At 41.7% G+C, this 20,716-nt stretch overlaps 1 protein-coding gene across 1 annotated transcript; it reads right to left on the bottom strand.

The window, feature by feature from the left end:
- Positions 1-413: 413 nt before the first annotated feature.
- Positions 414-12,015, bottom strand: LOC133451746 (uncharacterized). The gene is made up of 2 exons (XM_061730887.1): positions 11,616-12,015; positions 414-889 (listed from the first exon to the last, which is right to left on the bottom strand). The coding sequence occupies exons 1-2, from the start codon at positions 11,917-11,919 to the stop codon at positions 414-416; spliced, it is 780 nt and encodes a 259-aa protein (XP_061586871.1). The 5' UTR covers positions 11,920-12,015.
- Positions 12,016-20,716: the final 8,701 nt, after the last annotated feature.

The following is a 20,716-nucleotide window of genomic DNA, read 5'->3' as shown; positions in this document are numbered from 1 at the left end:
CCCCCTAGAATACTTTGAACGGGTTGTGATAGACATGTGGGTGGTGTCATCGGACTCGGTATTGAGTCCTTGACCTTCATTGGCCTGAATTAGCCCCGCCCCTTCTTCTGATTGGTTGATATGTGATACTTCTGATTTTCTGCAATAACTTTTGAATGGTTTGACATAAAGACTCGTGGGTGGTGTCATCCGCTAAATGTCCAGACCTGAAGAATCTACATGCAAGTCATACAAGCTTCCACTGCAGCCTGAACGTGCACAAGGGTGGAGGACCGTTCATCGCTGCTTGCAGCTTTAATTTATATTGTTTTTACAAATATATGTCTTTTTTTTTAACACCGCTCACTTCATGTATCACCTTATCCTTCAAGAGCTGCATGTTTGGTGAAGGAACGCGATTGAAAACCACCAATCTAAGGCTGGTGATACAGGTGAGCAGGGCAGCAGCCCAGTCCAGGTGCATGCTGGGTACCGCAGGTGTGTCTCACCTGGTTCTTCATGAGCTGAGATCCCGACAGCAAGCTGGTATGATGGGGGCTTTGTTCCCTCAGGTGTTCCAGGACCGCCTGCTTCTTCCTCACCACATCACACTGCTGCAGGATCAGCTTCTCCAGGTTCTCCTCGTCATCCCTGCCGGCGCCAGACGAACATGGAGCCGGACCACCACCAACGCCAGACGAACATGGAGCCGGACCACCACCAACGCCAGACGAACATGGAGCCGGACCACCACCAACGCCAGACGAACATGGAGCCGGACTACCACCAAAGGAGGAGTCAGAGTTACCCTGAAGACCGAGGTTGGAGATCTGCTTCTTCAGCTGGGGGTCTGATCTGAGGTCCTCTGGAGCCGAGGCAGAGGAGGAAGATTCTGAGATAATTCCTTCATCTGTGGGGATGGGAGGAAGGAGAAATGAGGCCAAACAGATACATGAAAAAGGCGTATCTACAGTGAACGAGGACAGAAACAACACCTTTGGATAGGACGACAAAGGACTCGTCAAATTCAGCTAACAGGACACATCTGAGCCTGATCCGGGTTACTTGTGGCACAGATTTGATTTGATTTGAAGATTTTATTTCGAACATATATATATACTGGTTCGAGTCACGAATTACCTTCTTATGGCCTCAGATAAGGGATTAGTATCCATACTGGTTCTACTGGACCTCAGTGCTGCTTTTGACACTGTAGATTATGGCATTTTACTGCACAGGTTAGAGCATGTTGTTAGGATTAAAGGGACAGCTCTATGTTGGTTTAAATCATATCTATCTGACAGGTTCCAGTTTGTTCATGTACATGAGGTTTCTTCAGAACAGTCAAGGGTCTGTTATGGTGTTCCACAGGGTTCAGTGCTAGGGCCAATCTTGTTCAGTCTATACATGCAGCCGTTGGGAAGTATAATCCAGAATCACGGCATACACTTTCATTGTTATGCTGATGATACGCAGCTCTATTTGTCTATGAAGCCGGATGAAACAGAACCGTTAGTTAAACTTCAGGCATGTCTTAGGGACATCAAGGACTGGATGTCCAGAAATTTCCTGCTTCTAAATTCAGATAAAACAGAGGTTATCATTCTTGGTCCAGAGCATCTTAGGAAGGGACTAGATGGTGTTGCAATGGCTTCCAGTGCAACTGTGAGAAACCTTGGTGTTGTTTTCGATCAGGATTTGTCGTTTAAACCATATGTCAATCAGGTTTGTAAAATAGCATTTTTCCATCTCCGTAATATTGCAAAAATTAGGAAAATCCTCTCGCAGAGTGATGCAGAAAAACTAGTTCATGCGTTTGTATCTTCTAGACTGGATTACTGTAATGTGTTGTTAGCAGGATGTCCAAGTAATTTGCTGAATAGGCTCCAGCTGATCCAAAATGCAGCAGCACGAGTGCTGACAGGAATCAGCAGGAGAAACCACGTCTCTCCAGTGTTAGCGTCGCTCCATTGGCTACCTGTAAAATTCATAATCCAATTTAAAATTTTATTACTTGCATATAAAGCCCCAAACGTCTTAGCTCCGCAGTATTTACAAGATTTGATAGTGCCTTATGTTCCTGGCAGAGCTCTCCGCTCCCAGGGTGCAGGTTTACTCGTAGTTCCTAGAGTATCTAAATGTAGATTTGGAGGGCGGGCGTTCTGCTATCAGGCACCATTACTTTGGAACCAACTTCCAATCTGGGTTAAGGAGGCTGACACCACCTCCACCTTTAAAACTAAACTTAAAACATTTCTGTTTAGTAAAGCCTATAGTTAGTGTTTAGTAAACCTCTAGCTGGTGTTGGTAAATCTCTAGGTAGTGTAAACTCTAGTGTGTTAGAGTCAGTAGTCATAGTTGCAGCTATAGAACAAGACTATAATAGTTAGTCTCAAATATAGCTTGGTGGTAGATATGCTGCTATAGGCTTATGCTGCAGGGGGGACCGACATGATCCACTGGGCGGTGCCTCTTACCCTTCTTCTCCTCTCCTTTTCCCTTCCTCTCTTCTCCATTTCCATTTTTATTCATTATAAATATCTCATAGCTATCATTTTTGTCCATCGCTCCTGTAGTTTCTCTTGCCGGCCCCCCTTTTTTCTCTTTTGTGCATGTTTGCAGGCTGGAGCCTCGGGAGCTGCGTTCTGGCCTGCGGTCCCGGTTCCCCCTCCCATCCCCGGTCATCCCGTTGCTGCTTCCACCTGCCTACGTGGTTCTTGGTAACTGTACCAAATATTAATGTCCATGGACCACTGGTTCTTGGTAACTGTACCAAATATTAATGTCCATGGACCACTGGTTCTTGGTAACTGTACCAAATATTAATGTCCATGGACCACTGGTTCTTGGTAACTGTACCAAATATTAATGTCCATGGACCACTGGTTCGTGGTAACTGTACCAAATATTAATGTCCATGGTCCACTGTTTCCTGGTAACTCTACCAAAGATTAATGTCCATGGACCACTGGTTCCTGGTAACTGTACCAAATATTAATGTCCATGGACCACTGGTTCTTGGGGTAACTGTACCAAATATTAATGTCCATGGACCACTGGTTCTTGGTAATTGTACCAAATATTAATGTCCATGGACCACTGGTTCTTGGTAACTGTACCAAATATTAATGTCCATGGACCACTGGTTCTTGGTAACTGTACCAAATATTAATGTCCATGGACCACTGGTTCTTGGTAACTGTACCAAATATTAATGTCAATGGGCCACTGGTTCTTGGGGTAACTGTACCAAATATTAATGTCCATGGACCACTGGTTCTTGGGGTAACTGTACCAAATATTAATGTCCATGGACCACTGGTTCTTGGGGTAACTGTACCAAATATTAATGTCAATGGGCTACTGGTTCTTGGTAACTGTACCAAATATTAATGTCCATGGACCACTGGTTCTTGGTAACTGTACCAAATATTAATGTCCATGGACCACTGGTTCTTGGTAACTGTACCAAATATTAATGTCCATGGACCACTGGTTCTTGGGGTAACTGTACGGGTCACTGTCAAGTCCAACTGCCTTTAATTTAAGCCCAGAATCAGCTGTTATTGCGTCTTCTTCATTAGTTGCCGACATTTTTTCCCTCAGTGTGAGTAAGGGGGCGTGGTCCAGTGGGGAAGTGACGTCAATGCAAACCCTCTATAATGTACAGGGACAGGTGACGGATGGTCAAGAGGAAATCCCCCCATCCATTTCAACCCTCAATCTGTCCCTCCATACATCCACCCATCCCTCCATCCCTCCATCCCTCCATCCCTCCCTCCCTCCCTCCCTCCATCCCTCCATCCCTCCCTCCATCCCTCCCTCCCTCCCTCCCTCCCTCCATCCATCCCTCCATCCCTCCATCCTCTCATCCAGATTAGCGTGAGGGGGTTAACGGGTTCAGTCCTTCCTCTCTCCTCTCAGTCTGACGAATAAAAAAGTGGATTCCTTCACTTGATTTTGGAGCAAAGTGGCTGAACTCCTCGGTTGTTATTTACAGAATATTACCCAGCATGCCCTGATCCTGTCAGCTGATATAAATCCGTGCAGATGTGTTTGTCGTGACTCATTGAGCCTTCAGCAGATTATCAGAGTATCTGAGGACATTTCCATGATTCTTCATAATGAGGCTTCATCACTGAGTCATGCAGAGATGCAGAGTTCCTGCACGAGTTCCTGCATGAGTTCCTGCATGAGTTCCTGCATGAGTTCCTGCATGAGTTCCTGCATGAGTTCCTGTATGAGTTCCTGCATGAGTTCCTGCATGAGTTCCTGCATGAGTTCCTGCATGAAGGGACGGACGAGGACGACGTGTTTCTGAGATACGAGGAGCAGCTAACGCCTGAGAAAATGACAGTCAGGTGAATGTCACTGAGTTTAATGAGTTTTGTGCTCAATGTAATGTAACAGCTAAGCAATTAACCAAAACAAGTCCAAAGTGAGAATAGCTTTGAAAAAGAGTGATGTTAAAAAGCTGTAGACATTTAGTGTGTGTGTGTGTGTGCGTGCGTTGCGTGCGTGCGTGCGTGCGTGCGTGCGTGCGTGCGTGCGTGCGTGCGTGCGTGCGTGCGTGCGTGCGTGCGTGCGTGCGTGCGTGCGTGTGTGTGTTTGTGTGTGTGTGTAAATAATATAATGAATGTAAATAAATAAATTAAGAATATTAATTTGAAAAATAAGTATCATATAGAGTGATATAATATAAAGTAATATATGTAAAACTATAATAGCATATAATAATATAATATCCTAATATACCATAATCATTTTTATAATATTATAACATATAACAAAATGATATCACCATACTATAAAATTTAACAATATAATAATACTATAATATAACATCCCACATGATCTCATAACATAATGTAAAAATACAGTATAAAACAATATATCATGATAATGCCAAGAATAATTTTTAGAATTAGAATTGGTAATACATATACAGTATGTATATATATATATATATATATATATATATATATATATATATATATATATATATATATATATATATATATATATATATATATATATATAAACTGTATGTAGAAACTGTATTTTACATAATCCCCACATTTACTTGTGCGAGCGGCTACAGCGCTGAACAGAAACCTGGGTCACTCTCTCTCAGTTATAAACAGTTCTGGCTTCGTGAACAGTTTTATATTTACTACCAGACTTTATTTCCAGAATAAGTGAGGTTCTTACGGAAGAGTATTAGGGCAATGCAGGAGAAAAAATATTTGAGAAGGGAACTTTTATTTTTATTGTGCACTTCGAGAAAAGAGTCGAAAGGTCGAGAAAAAAGTTGAAATGTCGAGATTAATGTTGAAATACATTTTCAAGAAAAAAGTCGAAATTTCATGAATAAAGTTGAAATTTCGCACATTTCAACTTTTTTATCGAAATTGTACTTCAACATTAATCTCAACATTTCAACTTTTTCTCGACATTTCCACTTGGAAATGTGACGGCCTGTCCAAAGCAACAAAACACAATACACCAAACAGCCAATATCCACGATCACATCAGCAACAACAACCAGTGACAGCACAGCAGGATACTTCATCCCCAATACTTCCTGGTTCATAGTTTACAATAGTTCATGGCAAGATAACTCCAAGACTCATTGTGCATTTAGCAGCCTTATGGCAGATGGAATTAAAGAATTTGCATAGCGGTTTGTTTTCCGCACAGGCACATACATTTTGGTACCATCAGTAGTATTTTGGTAGTATTTTGGTACCATCAGTAGTATTATGGTAGTATCTTGGTACCATCAGTAGTATTTGGGTAGTATTTTGGTACCATCAGTAGTATTTTGGTAGTATTTTGGTACCATCAGTAGTATTTTGGTACCATCAGTAGTATTTTGGTAGTATTTTGGTACCCTCAGTAGTATTTTGGTACCATCAGTAGTATTTGGGTAGTATTTTGGTACCATCAGTAGTATTTGGGTAGTATTTTGGTACCATCAGTAGTATTTTGGTAGTATTTTGGTACCCTCAGTAGTATTTTGGTACCATCAGTAGTATTTGGGTAGTATTTTGGTACCATCAGTAGTATTTGGGTAGTATTTTGGTACCATCAGTAGTATTTTGCTAGTATTTTGGTACCATCAGTAGTATTTTGGTAGTATTTTGGTACCATCAGTAGTATTTGGGTAGTATTTTGGTACCATCAGTAGTATTTTGGTAGTATCTTGGTACCATCAGTAGTATTTTGGTACCATCAGTAGTATTTGGGTAGTATTTTGGTACCATCAGTAGTATTTTGGTAGTATTTTGGTACCATCAGTAGTATTTTGGTAGTATTTTGGTACCATCAGTAGTATTTTGGTAGTATTTTGGTACCATCAGTAGTATTTTGGTAGTATCTTGGTACCATCAGTAGTATTTTGGTAATATTTTGGTACCATCAGTAGTATCTTGGTACCATCAGTAGTATTTTGGTACCATCAGTAGTATTTTGGTAGTATCTTGGTACCATCAGTAGTATTTTGGTACCATCAGTAGTATTTTGGTAGTATCTTGGTACCATCAGTAATATTTTGGTACCATCAGTAGTATTTTGGTACCATCAGTAGTATTTTGGTAGTATCTTGGTACCATCAGTAATATTTTGGTAGTATTTTGGTACCATCAGTAGTATTTTGGTACCATCAGTAGTATTTTGGTAGTATTTTGGTACCATCAGTAGTATTTGGTAGTATTTTGGTACCATCAGTAGTATTTTGGTAGTATTTTGGTACCATCAGTAGTATTTGGTAGTATTTTGGTACCATCAGTAATATTTTGGTACCATCAGTAGTATTTTGGTAGTATTTTGGTACCATCAGTAGTATTTTGGTAGTATTTTGGTACCATCAGTAGTATTATGGTAGTATCTTGGTACCATCAGTAGTATTTGGGTAGTATTTTGGTACCATCAGTAGTATTTTGGTAGTATTTTGGTACCATCAGTAGTATTTTGGTACCATCAGTAGTATTTTGGTAGTATTTTGGTACCCTCAGTAGTATTTTGGTACCATCAGTAGTATTTGGGTAGTATTTTGGTACCATCAGTAGTATTTTGGTAGTATTTTGGTACCCTCAGTAGTATTTTGGTACCATCAGTAGTATTTGGGTAGTATTTTGGTACCATCAGTAGTATTTGGGTAGTATTTTGGTACCATCAGTAGTATTTGGGTAGTATTTTGGTACCATCAGTAGTATTTTGGTAGTATTTTGGTACCATCAGTAGTATTTTGGTAGTATTTTGGTACCATCAGTAGTATTTGGGTAGTATTTTGGTACCATCAGTAGTATTTTGGTAGTATCTTGGTACCATCAGTAGTATTTTGGTACCATCAGTAGTATTTGGGTAGTATTTTGGTACCATCAGTAGTATTTGGGTAGTATTTTGGTACCATCAGTAGTATTTTGGTAGTATTTTGGTACCATCAGTAGTATTTTGGTAGTATTTTGGTACCATCAGTAGTATTTTGGTAGTATCTTGGTACCATCAGTAGTATTTTGGTAATATTTTGGTACCATCAGTAGTATCTTGGTACCATCAGTAGTATTTTGGTACCATCAGTAGTATTTTGGTAGTATCTTGGTACCATCAGTAGTATTTTGGTACCATCAGTAGTATTTTGGTAGTATCTTGGTACCATCAGTAATATTTTGGTACCATCAGTAGTATTTTGGTACCATCAGTAGTATTTTGGTAGTATCTTGGTACCATCAGTAATATTTTGGTAGTATTTTGGTACCATCAGTAGTATTTTGGTACCATCAGTAGTATTTTGGTAGTATTTTGGTACCATCAGTAGTATTTGGTAGTATTTTGGTACCATCAGTAGTATTTTGGTAGTATTTTGGTACCATCAGTAGTATTTGGTAGTATTTTGGTACCATCAGTAGTATTTTGGTAGTATTTTGGTACCATCAGTAGTATTTGCTAGTATTTTGGCACCATCAGTAGTATTTTGGTAGTATTTTGGTACCATCAGTAGTATTTTGGTAGTATTTTGGTACCATCAGTAGTATTTTGGTACCATCAGTAGTATTTTGGTAGTATTTTGGTACCATCAGTAATATTTTGGTAGTATTTTGGTACCATCAGTAGTATTTTGGTAGTATTTTGGTACCATCAGTAGTATTTTGGTAGTATTTTGGTACCATCAGTAGTATTTTGGTAGTATTTTGGTACCATCAGTAATATTTTGGTAGTATTTTGGTACCATCAGTAGTATTTTGGTACCATCAGTAGTATTTTGGTAGTATTTTGGTACCATCAGTAATATTTTGGTAGTATTTTGGTACCATCAGTAGTATTTTGGTAGTATTTTGGTACCATCAGTAGTATTTTGGTACCATCAGTAGTATTTTGGTAGTATTTTGGTACCATCAGTAATATTTTGGTAGTATTTTGGTACCATCAGTAGTATTTTGGTACCATCAGTAATATTTTGGTAGTAACTTGGTACCATCAGTAATATTTTGGTACCATCAGTAGTATTTTGGTAGTATCTTGGTACCATCAGTAATATTTTGGTACCATCAGTAGTATTTTGGTAGTATCTTGGTACCATCAGTAGTATTTTGGTAGTATTTTGGTACCATCAGTAATATTTTGGTAGTATTTTGGTACCATCAGTAGTATTTTGGTAGTATTTTGGTACCATCAGTAGTATTTTGGTAGTATTTTGGTACCATCAGTAATATTTTGGTAGTATTTTGGTACCATCAGTAGTATTTTGGTACCATCAGTAGTATTTTGGTAGTATCTTGGTACCATCAGTAATATTTTGGTACCATCAGTAGTATTTTGGTAGTATTTTGGTACCATCAGTAGTATTTTGGTAGTATCTTGGTACCATCAGTAGTATTTTGGTAGTATTTTGGTACCATCAGTAATATTTTGGTAGTATTTTGGTACCATCAGTAGTATTTTGGTAGTATTTTGGTACCATCAGTAGTATTTTGGTACCATCAGTAATATTTTGGTAGTATTTTGGTACCATCAGTAGTATTTTGGTAGTATTTTGGTACCATCAGTAGTATTTTGGTACCATCAGTAATATTTTGGTAGTATTTTGGTACCATCAGTAGTATTTTGGTACCATCAGTAGTATTTTGGTAGTATCTTGGTACCATCAGTAGTATTTTGGTACCATCAGTAGTATTTTGGTAGTATCTTGCTACCATCAGTAGTATTTTGCTAGTATTTTGGTACCATCAGTAGTATTTTGGTAGTATCTTGGTACCATCAGTAGTATTTTGTAGTATTTTGGTACCATCAGTAGTATTTGCTAGTATTTTTGTACCATCAGTAGTATTTTGCTAGTATTTTGGTACCATCAGTAGTATTTTGCTAGTATTTTGGTACCATCAGTAGTATTTTGGTAGTATTTTGGTACCATCAGTAGTATTTTGGTAGTATCTTGGTACCATCAGTAGTATTTTGGTACCATCAGTAGTATTTTGGTAGTATCTTGCTACCATCAGTAGTATTTTGCTAGTATTTTGGTACCATCAGTAGTATTTTGCTAGTATTTTGGTACCATCAGTAGTATTTTGCTAGTATTTTGGTACCATCAGTAGTATTTTGGTACCATCAGTAGGAAAGTTTCCTGTCTGCTTTCTGCACCACCCGAGCTTTCCAGAGAGAGCAGAGTCTTTAAACTGGACTCCAGTCATTTTAGAGCAAACTCTGATAATGTCGTTCAGACACTTCTTGTCTTTCGACGACCACCAAACCAACATCTAAAAGAAAATGTTAAAAGACTCTCTTTTGGGCCGCTCGGTGGCGCAGTGGGTTAAGCAGCGGCTCATATACTGAGGCTACAGTCCTCCTCCTGCAGCGGTCGCAGGTTCAAATCCAGCCCGCGCACCTTTGCTGCGTTTCCCCCCCGTTCTCTCTCTCTACCCCTTTCCAGTCTGCATCTCCAATAAAGGGCCACTAGAGCCCAAAAAAATCTTTAAAAAAAAAGACTCTCAATAAAAGTTTGATAAAAGGTACACAAGATGTTTCTGCTGATACCAAAAGAGTTTCCTCAGCAGGGGCCTCATTTAAAATGGAGTGCGTTGGATTCATACTAAAAGTGCACGTACTCTCAAAAGCCGAAAATGCCGTGCGCAAAAAAGAATCCGGATCAATAAAACCATGTGCACGCAGATTTTCCACGCAGTCCAGCTGGAAGGTTGCGTAGCTGAATCCGCCTCCTATCACGCCCAGAAATGCATATGGATGAGCCTGCTGAGCATGCGCAGTGGCTTTCTGCAGCCTGTTTGGCGCAGATCCATGGTTTGGCGTCAGAATGAATGAGAAGTAGCAGCCACCGTGACACTGACTTTCACGGAGACCTAGATATGATGTGGAGGACAGGAAAACCACATTATTTGGTGGTCACAGTAAAAGTTAGAATAAGTATATAAATAGTAGGCTATACAATAAAATAAAGCGAGTGAGTGGCAGCACGCCGTTGCTGCGCTAAACGCCGTGAGTTCCCCGGCGCAACAGGGGGGACATGTCCCCCCGTCTTTTCAAAATGATGTATTTGTCCCCCCCACTTTTTACAGTTTAAAAACTAACGGTAGGATCAGCAAATCATCAAGACACTCGGGACGGCGGCCCGGCGGCCCCCGCTCCCCCTCCTCCCTCCCGTCTCCCCTCAGAGCTGCTCTAGGCTGATTTATGGTTCCGCGTTACACCAACGCAGAGCCTACGGCGTAGGGTACGCGGCGACGCGCACCATACGCCGGACCCTACGGCGTAGGCTCTGCGTTGGTGTGACGCAGAACCATTATTCCGGCTGTAACAACATGAGCGCACGTACCCGTGCATGACAGGCAGACACACACGGGGAGAAGGGACTATTTCTTTAATTTTTATTTTTTTTTAAAACTTTATCCTTATGAACGCAATTGTTATATAGTCCAACTTTCCTTATTTTAATCAGAACACTTTCTTTTTTCCTCTTCAGCGTGGAGTAGTGGGTTCGGAGCGGCAGCCATCCTCCTCCCCCCCCCGCCAGTTCCCCGTGTCTTAAGTAAATTCTTACGGGAGGGTCCGGGTTGCCGTAAAGATACGCAGATTTTTCGGTTAGTTTTTTCTTTTTAGATCCGAGACTTTGCGTAGAAGGCGGCTTCCGCAACTTTCAGGCGCTTTTTCTGCGCAAGCAAGCTTTATAGATGAGGCCCCAGATCATCCTCTGGTTTGTTCGCTTTACAATGCCGTCAGTGTTTTCATTGAATTTCAAATGCGAGTCAAACACAGTGCCCAAGTATTTGTACGTTTGGACTATTTGTACCTCTTCATTGTGAATAGTGCTTGGTTTGGGGTCGACACAGGATTTCCTGAAATCTATGATCATTTATTTGGTTTTTGATACATTTAGGTCGAGGGAGCTACAGTATCTTCACACCATTTGATAAATTCAGGGAGGGCACAACCGTGATTTGATTGGTGGCCCTGAAGAAGAGACAGTATGACTGTGTCACCTGAAAACTTGACAAGACGGCTGTTTTCTTGAGAGGATCTGCAACTGTCTGTGTAAAGAATAAGAAGCAGGGGGGAAAGGACACAGCCCTGGGGGAGCCTGTGTTTGACGGTAGGGCAGAGACATGTAAAGCAGGTTCCCTCACCTGTGCTGGAGTTCTGCCTCCTGCTCTCCCCGGCCCGGTTCTGCAGGTCCAGGTCCGGGGGGAATCCGTTGGCTGCTCTTGGTGCTGGAGATGCCGCCGCCGGGCCGTGGTGGGTCCTGGCGGGTTTCTGGACCGGGTTCCCGGCGGGTTTCTGGACCAGGTTCCCCTCACTGCCGGCCCTCATCAGCCGCTCTCCGATCCTCAACATGCAGGAATGGTCGTTGATCGGCTCTCTCCTGGAACCGGAGCCGTTTCTACATCCGGCGGATCCGGGTCGCCCGGGACGGGGGGAGGACCTGGACATGTTTCCAGAAACCTAGGCACTATTCCGGAAACCTAGGCACTATTCCGGAAACCTAGGAACTATTCCAGAAACCTAGGAACTATTCCAGAAACCTAGGAACTATTCCAGAAACCTAGGGACTATTCCAGAAACCTAGGAACTATTCCAGAAACCTAGGGACTATTCCTGACCTTCTAGGAGTCCGCTGGCGGTTCCTTTCACTTGTTTTCTCTTTGCAGGTGCAGAAAGAAAGAATAAGTTTGGTGTTTTCAAAGATCCTGCTTCATAAAACAACTGTCTTTGTCTTTTTCCTCTGTGCTTTTCCTCCGTTCGTTCCTCCTTCTGCCTCCGGGACGTTTCCGAGGAGCTGAAGACGTCGCCGTTCGCCACTTTGTCCCGAACTCAGAATGAATCTTGATTATCTCTTGTGGTTTTGCTCTCCTCCTCCATCGTTCCCAGCCCTTCTCTGGTCTCTGACCTCTTTCGTCTCTGCGATCTTCTCCTCTGGAAGCTTTTTCAGTTTCCCTCCATCCCTCTCTTTCTCCCTCTCTCCTTCCACTCTCTCTCCACTCGGCTGAGTTTGCTGTTGGCTCTGTTTTGTCACTTTCAATCATCACATTAGCCCAGAAACTCCCGTCCTCCATTTGTCCTGACACTCCTTCTTTTCGTCATCTTCTTCTACCAACGTTACCTTCCAATATGTCTGTAACGCTCCTCTTTCATGAAGTTAAAGGCTCTACAGCAGGACTAGGGATGTTACGCTGTTAACGTCCAAATATTTACACCAAGCATGTCCTAACAAGACTCTCTGAGGTTTCTGCACTAAAACTAGACTCTCCAGAAAAATGCAGGTTAAAATCCTCGATTATGCAGGTTAAAATCCTCGATTATGTGGGTTAAAATCCTTGATTATGCAGGTTAAAAATCCTTGATTATGTGGGCTAAAATCCTTGATTATACAGGCTAAAATCCTTGATTATGTGGGCTAAAATCCTTGATTATGTGGGTTAAAATCCTTGATTATGTGGGCTAAAATCCTTGATTATGCAGGCTAAAATCCTTGATTATGTGGGTTAAAATCCTTGATTATGTGTGCTAAAATCCTTGATTATGTGGGTTAAAATCCTTGATTATGTGTGTTAAAATCCTTGATTATGTGGGTTAAAATCCTTGATTATGTGTGTTAAAATCCTTGATTATGTGGGTTAAAATCCTTGATAATGTGGGTTAAAATCCTTGATAATGTGGGCTAAAATCCTTGATTATGTGGGTTAGAATCCTTGATTATGTGGGTTAAAATCCTTGATTATACAGGCTAAAATCCTTGATTATGCGGGTTAAAATCCTTGATTATGCAGGTTAAAAATCCTTGATTATGTGGGTTAAAATCCTTGATTAAGTGGGTTAAAATCCTTGATTATGTGGGTTAAAATCCTTGATTATGTGGGTTAAAAAAAGGACTAGGGATGTTACGCTGTTAACGTCCAAATATTTACACCAAGCATGTCCTAACAAGACTCTCTGAGGTTTCTGCACTAAAACTAGACTCTCCAGAAAAATGCAGGTTAAAATCCTCGATTATGCAGGTTAAAATCCTCGATTATGTGGGTTAAAATCCTTGATTATGTGGGTTAAAATCCTTGATTATGCAGGTTAAAAATCCTTGATTATGTGGGCTAAAATCCTTGATTATACAGGCTAAAATCCTTGATTATGTGGGTTAAAATCCTTGATTATGTGTGTTAAAATCCTTGATTATGTGGGTTAAAATCCTTGATAATGTGGGTTAAAATCCTTGATTATACAGGCTAAAATCCTTGATTATGCGGGTTAAAATCCTTGATTATGCAGGTTAAAAATCCTTGATTATGTGGGTTAAAATCCTTGATTAAGTGGGTTAAAATCCTTGATTATGTTGGTTAAAATCCTTGATTATGTGGGTTAAAATCCTTGATTATGCGGGCTAAAATCCTTGATTATGTGTGTTAAAATCCTTGATTATGTGAGTTAAAATCCTTGATTATACAGGCTAAAATCCTTGATTATCCAGGCTAAAATCCTTGATTATGTGTATTAAAATCCTTGATTATGTGAGTTAAAATCCTTGATTATACAGGCTAAAATCCTTGATTATACAGGCTAAAATCCTTGATTATACAGGCTAAAATCCTTGATTATACAGGCTAAAATCCTTGATAATGCGGGTTAAAATCTTTGATAATGCGGGCTAAAATCTTAGATAATGCGGGCTAAAATCTTTGATTATGCGGGCTAAAATCATTGATTATACGATGAAATATGCCGGGTTTTTGTATGATTTTATGCGGTGAAATTGCGGGAAGTTGCCAAATATGCGGAAAGTTGTGAAATATGCAAAGTTGCAGATTATACAGGAAATGTAATAAATGATTCTTCCTGTTCTAACTGGGCTATTACTGAATAAAATATATTTTAGTGACTTCCTATAATAAACAAGCATGCTAGAAACAAGCTGCATCACAGACAGTGCACATTTTTAGTTATTTTTTAGTGTCTCAACTTAAGCATGGCTTAAACATTCCTGAGTCATAAAATTGAATAATTGCTTCCTGCTTTATAAAAGTGAGGTAGAACAAAATCTGTAATGCTACAATACGCTGCTAACCCAGGAAGCAAGAACACATGGAGGCCTCACGTCGAGCACTGGAAATCTGCAACAAAAACCACAAATGAAACACGAAACCAACACGGAACCGACCAAAACACGAGCAGCAACTGTCCCAAATCTCAAGATCCGATCACAATCTGAGCTAAGCTACCGCGACGTACGAAGGTATGGTTATATTTCAGTAAAAAAGACGACAACAGGCTAACTTGCAACACTTGCTAAGTGGATATTTCATCAAAGGGAGGAACCAACATGCAAAAATATTTGCGCACACAGTAGCAATAATGATCAAGGAATGTTGCGTTTTCCAGCAGCACCAGCAACGTGATGAGGCATTGTGACACCGTGGCTGACCTGAAAGTCAGTTTTCTTCCCCCTGCAGGGGCGACACCTTGGAACTAGCTTCAACAAAGACTTGAACCACGGGAATGCCATATGACGAAGTTCCTGACTGACTGATATGTTAATACCAACTCATTTGGCCACAGATTTGAACCATGAGAACACCCTATGAGGTAATCTAGAACGTAGTGACAGTCATGCCATATGCCCGATAATGGCATTTGGCCACAGATCACATCTGACTGTAAATTGTTTTTGTCTCTCACTTGACTCGTTTATTCTTGCCTTTTGTGCTTTGAACTTACTGTATAAAAAGTCACGATTCCAACCACTCTGGGTCAGCACACCAACTCAAACCTGATCTGCGTAGGTCTGCTCACCTCCGGCTTACTGAATAAAACTCACTACAACACAGCGGATTTCTCAACTGGTTTTGATAATATTCTTCAACAATTTGGTGCTGTGACCCGGATGACAATAGTTCCTGACTGACTATGGGGTAGTTTCCAACTGAATGATCACATCTGACTGTAAATACCCTTTAATTGCTTTTTGTTTTTCACCTTTGGTTTGTTGATTCTTGCCGTTTGTGCTTTGAACTTACTGTATAAAAGTCCTGTTGTCAAACCATTCGGGGTCAGCACACCAACCCAGCCATGTACCGCGTAGGTCCGCTCACCGCCGGCTACGGAATAAAACTCTCTACACAACAGTGCATTTCTGAACTGGATTTTATATTATTCCTCAACAAACGTTAGCATGTCTTTGGCTAATAATACTGCAGGTAACTAATGAACTAGTGAACACTTCCTATCAGATTAGCGCCATTTGCCTCATTGTTGTCCTATTTTTCCAAATGGGAAGCGATAAGGGAATTGTTACAGAAATGAATCGGTAAGCAGTATCGAATGGAATTGGAATCGTAAAAGTCGTGTTAATTCCCATCTCTAACCCGGACCGAGACTGGTGGAGGATAAAGATTCTATGTTTGAAGACGACCTGGACTCTGTGAGATGATTCAGAAATACATCAGACTAATGTGGTTAATTTAATGCTGATAACCCTAATAAGTGGAAAAAAGGACCAGTAAGAAGACCAGTATGAGGTCTAACGGGACCAGTATAGACACCAGTCTGGGGTCTAATGGGACCAGTATAGACACCAGTATGAGGTCTAACGGGACCAGTATAGACACCAGTCTGGGGTCTAATGGGACCAGTATAGACACCAGTATGAGGTCTAACAGGACCAGTATAGACACCAGTCTGGGGTCTAATGGGACCAGTATAGACACCAGTATAAGGTCTAATGGGACCAGTATAGACACCAGTATAGACACCAGTCTGGTGTTTGAGGGGACCAGTATAGACACCAGTATGAGGTCTAATGGGACCAGTATAGACACCAGTATAGACACCAGTCTGGGGTCTAATGGGACCAGTATAGACCCCAGTATGAGGTCTAATGGGACCAGTATAGACACCAGTATGAGGTCTAATGGGACCAGTATAGACACCAGTATGAGGTCTAATGGGACCAGTATAGACACCAGTATGAGGTCTAATGGGACCAGTTTAGACACCAGTATAAGGTCTAATGGGACCAGTATAGACACCAGTATAAGGTCTAATGGGACCAGTATAGACACCAGTATAGACACCAGTATGAGGTCTAATGGGACCAGTATAGACACCAGTCTGGGGTCTAATGGGACCAGTATAGACCCCAGTATGAGGTCTAATGGGACCAGTATAGACACCAGTATAAGGTCTAATGGGACCAGTATAGACACCAGTATAAGGTCTAATGGGACCAGTACAGACACCAGTATGAGGTCTAATGGGACCAGTACAGACACCAGTTTGAGGTGTAATGGGACCAGTACAGACACCAGTATAGACACCAGTATAAGGTCTAATGGGACCAGTATAGACACCAGTATAGACACCAGTATAAGGTATAATGGGACCAGTACAGACTTCCGTCCACTAAAGGATGATTGGGAGTGAGACGCCTGGGGAACAACGTGTTCACTCATGAAGGAATCCAGACGTGAGTAAGTTGGTATTTACATTTTTGTTCTTTTCCTCCATAAATGTCAGTCCTGATGCTTCCAGGACGTTCCTGCTTCATTAATGTGGTGGAACAAAAATACATCTATGCAACAACATGTCACTGCAGATATGTGAGTAACGGTTATTCATGGTGGTCTAGCCCACCCCCCCAACCCCCCCTCAGCTGAACACACTCCAACACACACGTATGTGGCATCAGAGAAAGGAAATTGTCATGGTTTCTCAGTTTGATATGTTTTTTACTTGTTAACTCACTCTCCTGTCGTTCCAGATCCTGCCACCCTCATCAGCCAGAAATCCACTCATTCCCTTCACCTGTGCTTCCCCACCCAGCTCCACACCTGGTTTCCCTCATCAGCAGTTCCCCTCACATACTGGCCCATTTCCACCTTTCTGTTGCCAGATTGTTGAGTGTTTGTGCCTCACTTTCCAGCGTTCCCGATTTCTGATCAGTTTTCTGCCTGCCTGCCTGTCTGTCTGCGACCCTGCCCGATTCCGGTTTTTGGATTTTTGCCTACCCCCTTGGATTGTTTGCCTGATCTGCCTGACTACCCGGTTTTGACCCCTGCCTGCCTTTGATCCTGATTAAAGCCTCTTGGACTCTGATTCTGTTTGGTGTCGTGCTTTTGGGTTCTCTGTCTTTGAGCCGTGACAGAAATGGTGATCTGGGGCAAGGACAGACGAAGAGTCCGAGGGAGAGGGGGAGACATCAGTGGAAGTGGAGATGAGAAGGTAAGAGGTCAGGAAGGAGGTTGAAACAGCATGTTAGGAGGTTAGGGGGTTAGGAGTTTAGGAGGCATGCTGGGTTAGGGTCTGAGAAAGCTAGGATACAAGTGGACATGATGGGTTAGAGCAGTGTTTCTCAATCCTGGTCCTCGAGTACCACTGTCCTGCATGTTTTAGATGTTTCCCTGCTTCAGCACACCGTGATAAAAGTACCTGTGTCATCAACAGAACTGTGCAGACCTTGGTGACAAGCTAATGAGGACCTTTAATTAGAATCAGGTGTGTTGGTGCAGGGAAACATCTAAAACATGCAGGACAGTGGTACTCGAGGACCAGGATTGAGAAGCACTGGGTTAGAGGTTAGGAAGGAAGTGATAATGATGGGTTAGGGGTTAGAGGTTAGGAAGGAAGTGATAATGATGGGTTAGGGGTTAGGGGTTAGGAAGGAAGTGATAATGATGGGTTAGAGGTTAGAGGTTAGGAAGGAAGTGATAATGATGGGTTAGGGGTTAGGGGTTAGGAAGGAAGTGATAATGATGGGTTAGGGGTTAGAGGTTAGGAAGTAAGTGATAATGATGGGTTAGGGGTTAGGAAGGAAGTGATAATGATGGGTTAGAGGTTAGAGGTTAGGAAGGAAGTGATAATGATGGGTTAGGGGTTAGGGGTTAGGAAGGAAGTGATAATGATGGGTTAGGGGTTAGGAAGGAAGTGATAATGATGGGTTAGGGGTTAGGAAGGAAGTGATAATGATGGGTTAGGGGTTGGAGGTTAGGAAGGAAGTGATAATGATGGGTTAGGGGTTAGGAAGGAAGTGATAATGATGGGTTAGGGGTTAGGAAGGAAGTGATAATGATGGGTTAGGGGTTAGGGGTTAGGAAGGAAGTGATAATGATGGGTTAGGGGTTAGGGGTTAGGAAGGAAGTGATAATGATGGGTTAGGGGTTAGAGGTTAGGAAGTAAGTGATAATGATGGGTTAGGGGTTAGGAAGGAAGTGATAATGATGGGTTAGAGGTTAGAGGTTAGGAAGGAAGTGATAATGATGGGTTAGGGGTTAGAGGTTAGGAAGGAAGTGATAATGATGGGTTAGGGGTTAGGAAGGAAGTGATAATGATGGGTTAGGGGTTAGGAAGGAAGTGATAATGATGGGTTAGGGGTTAGGAAGGAAGTGATAATGATGGGTTAGGGGTTAGGAAGGAAGTGATAATGATGGGTTAGGGGTTAGGGGTTAGGAAGGAAGTGATAATGATGGGTTAGGGGTTAGAGGTTAGGAAGGAAGTGATAATGATGGGTTAGGGGTTAGGAAGGAAGTGATAATGATGGGTTAGGGGTTAGGAAGGAAGTGATAATGATGGGTTAGGGGTTAGGAAGGAAGTGATAATGATGGGTTAGGGGTTAGGAAGGAAGTGATAATGATGGGTTAGGGGTTAGGAAGGAAGTGAACTTGACGGGTTAGAGGTTAGGAAGGAAGTGATAATGATGGGTTAGGGGTTAGGAAGGAAGTGATAATGATGGGTTAGGGGTTAGGAAGGAAGTGAACTTGACGGGTTAGAGGTTAGGAAGGAAGTGATAATGATGGGTTAGAGGTTAGGAAGGAAGTGATAATGATGGGTTAGGGGTTAGGAAGGAAGTGATAATGATGGGTTAGGGGTTAGGAAGGAAGTGAACTTGACGGGTTAGAGGTTAGGAAGGAAGTGATAATGATGGGTTAGGGGTTAGGAAGGAAGTGATAATGATGGGTTAGAGGTTAAGAAGGAAGTGATAATGATGGGTTAGGGGTTAGGAAGGAAGTGATAATGATGGGTTAGGGGTTAGGAAGGAAGTGAACTTGACGGGTTAGAGGTTAGGAAGGAAGTGATAATGATGGGTTAGGGGTTAGGAAGAAAGTGATAATGATGGGTTAGAGGTTAGGAAGGAAGTGATAATGATGGGTTAGGGGTTAGGAAGGAAGTGATAATGATGGGTTAGGGGTTAGGAAGGAAGTGAACTTGACGGGTTAGAGGTTAGGAAGGAAGTGATAATGATGGGTTAGGGGTTAGGAAGGAAGTGATAATGATGGGTTAGAGGTTAAGAAGGAAGTGATAATGATGGGTTAGGGGTTAGGAAGGAAGTGATAATGATGGGTTAGGGGTTAGGAAGGAAGTGATAATGATGGGTTAGGGGTTAGGAAGGAAGTGAACTTGACGGGTTAGAGGTTAGGAAGGAAGTGATAATGATGGGTTAGGGGTTAGGAAGGAAGTGATAATGATGGGTTAGGGGTTAGGAAGGAAGTGATAATGATGGGTTAGGGGTTAGGACGGAAGTGATAATGATGGGTTAGGGGTTAGGAAGGAAGTGATAATGATGGGTTAGAGGTTAGGAAGGAAGTGAACTTGACGGGTTAGAGGTTAGGAAGAAAGTGAACTTGACGGGTTAGAGGTTAGGAAGAAAGTGAACTTGACGGGTTAGAGGTTAGGAAGGAAGTGATAATGATGGGTTAGGGGTTAGAGGTTAGGAAGGAAGTGATAATGATGGGTTAGGGGTTAGGACGGAAGTGATAATGATGGGTTAGAGGTTAGGAAGAAAGTGATAATGATGGGTTAGAGGTTAGGAAGGAAGTGATAATGATGGGTTAGGGGTTAGGGGTTAGGAAGGAAGTGATAATGATGGGTTAGGGGTTAGGAAGGAAGTGATAATGATGGGTTAGAGGTTAGGAAGGAAGTGATAATGATGGGTTAGGGGTTAGGAAGGAAGTGATAATGATGGGTTAGGGGTTAGGAAGGAAGTGATAATGATGGGTTAGGGGTTAGGAAGGAAGTGATAATGATGGGTTAGGGGTTAGGAAGGAAGTGATAATGATGGGTTAGGGGTTAGGAAGGAAGTGATAATGATGGGTTAGGGGTTAGGAAGGAAGTGATAATGATGGGTTAGGGGTTAGGAAGGAAGTGATAATGATGGGTTAGGGGTTAGGAAGGAAGTGATAATGATGGGTTAGAGGTTAGGAAGGAAGTGATAATGATGGGTTAGGGGTTAGGAAGGAAGTGATAATGA

Source organism: Cololabis saira, chromosome 10 (genome assembly GCF_033807715.1).
Source record: "Cololabis saira isolate AMF1-May2022 chromosome 10, fColSai1.1, whole genome shotgun sequence".
Classification (NCBI taxonomy): domain Eukaryota; kingdom Metazoa; phylum Chordata; class Actinopteri; order Beloniformes; family Belonidae; genus Cololabis; species Cololabis saira.
This window is presented reverse-complemented; position numbering and strand designations above follow the sequence as displayed.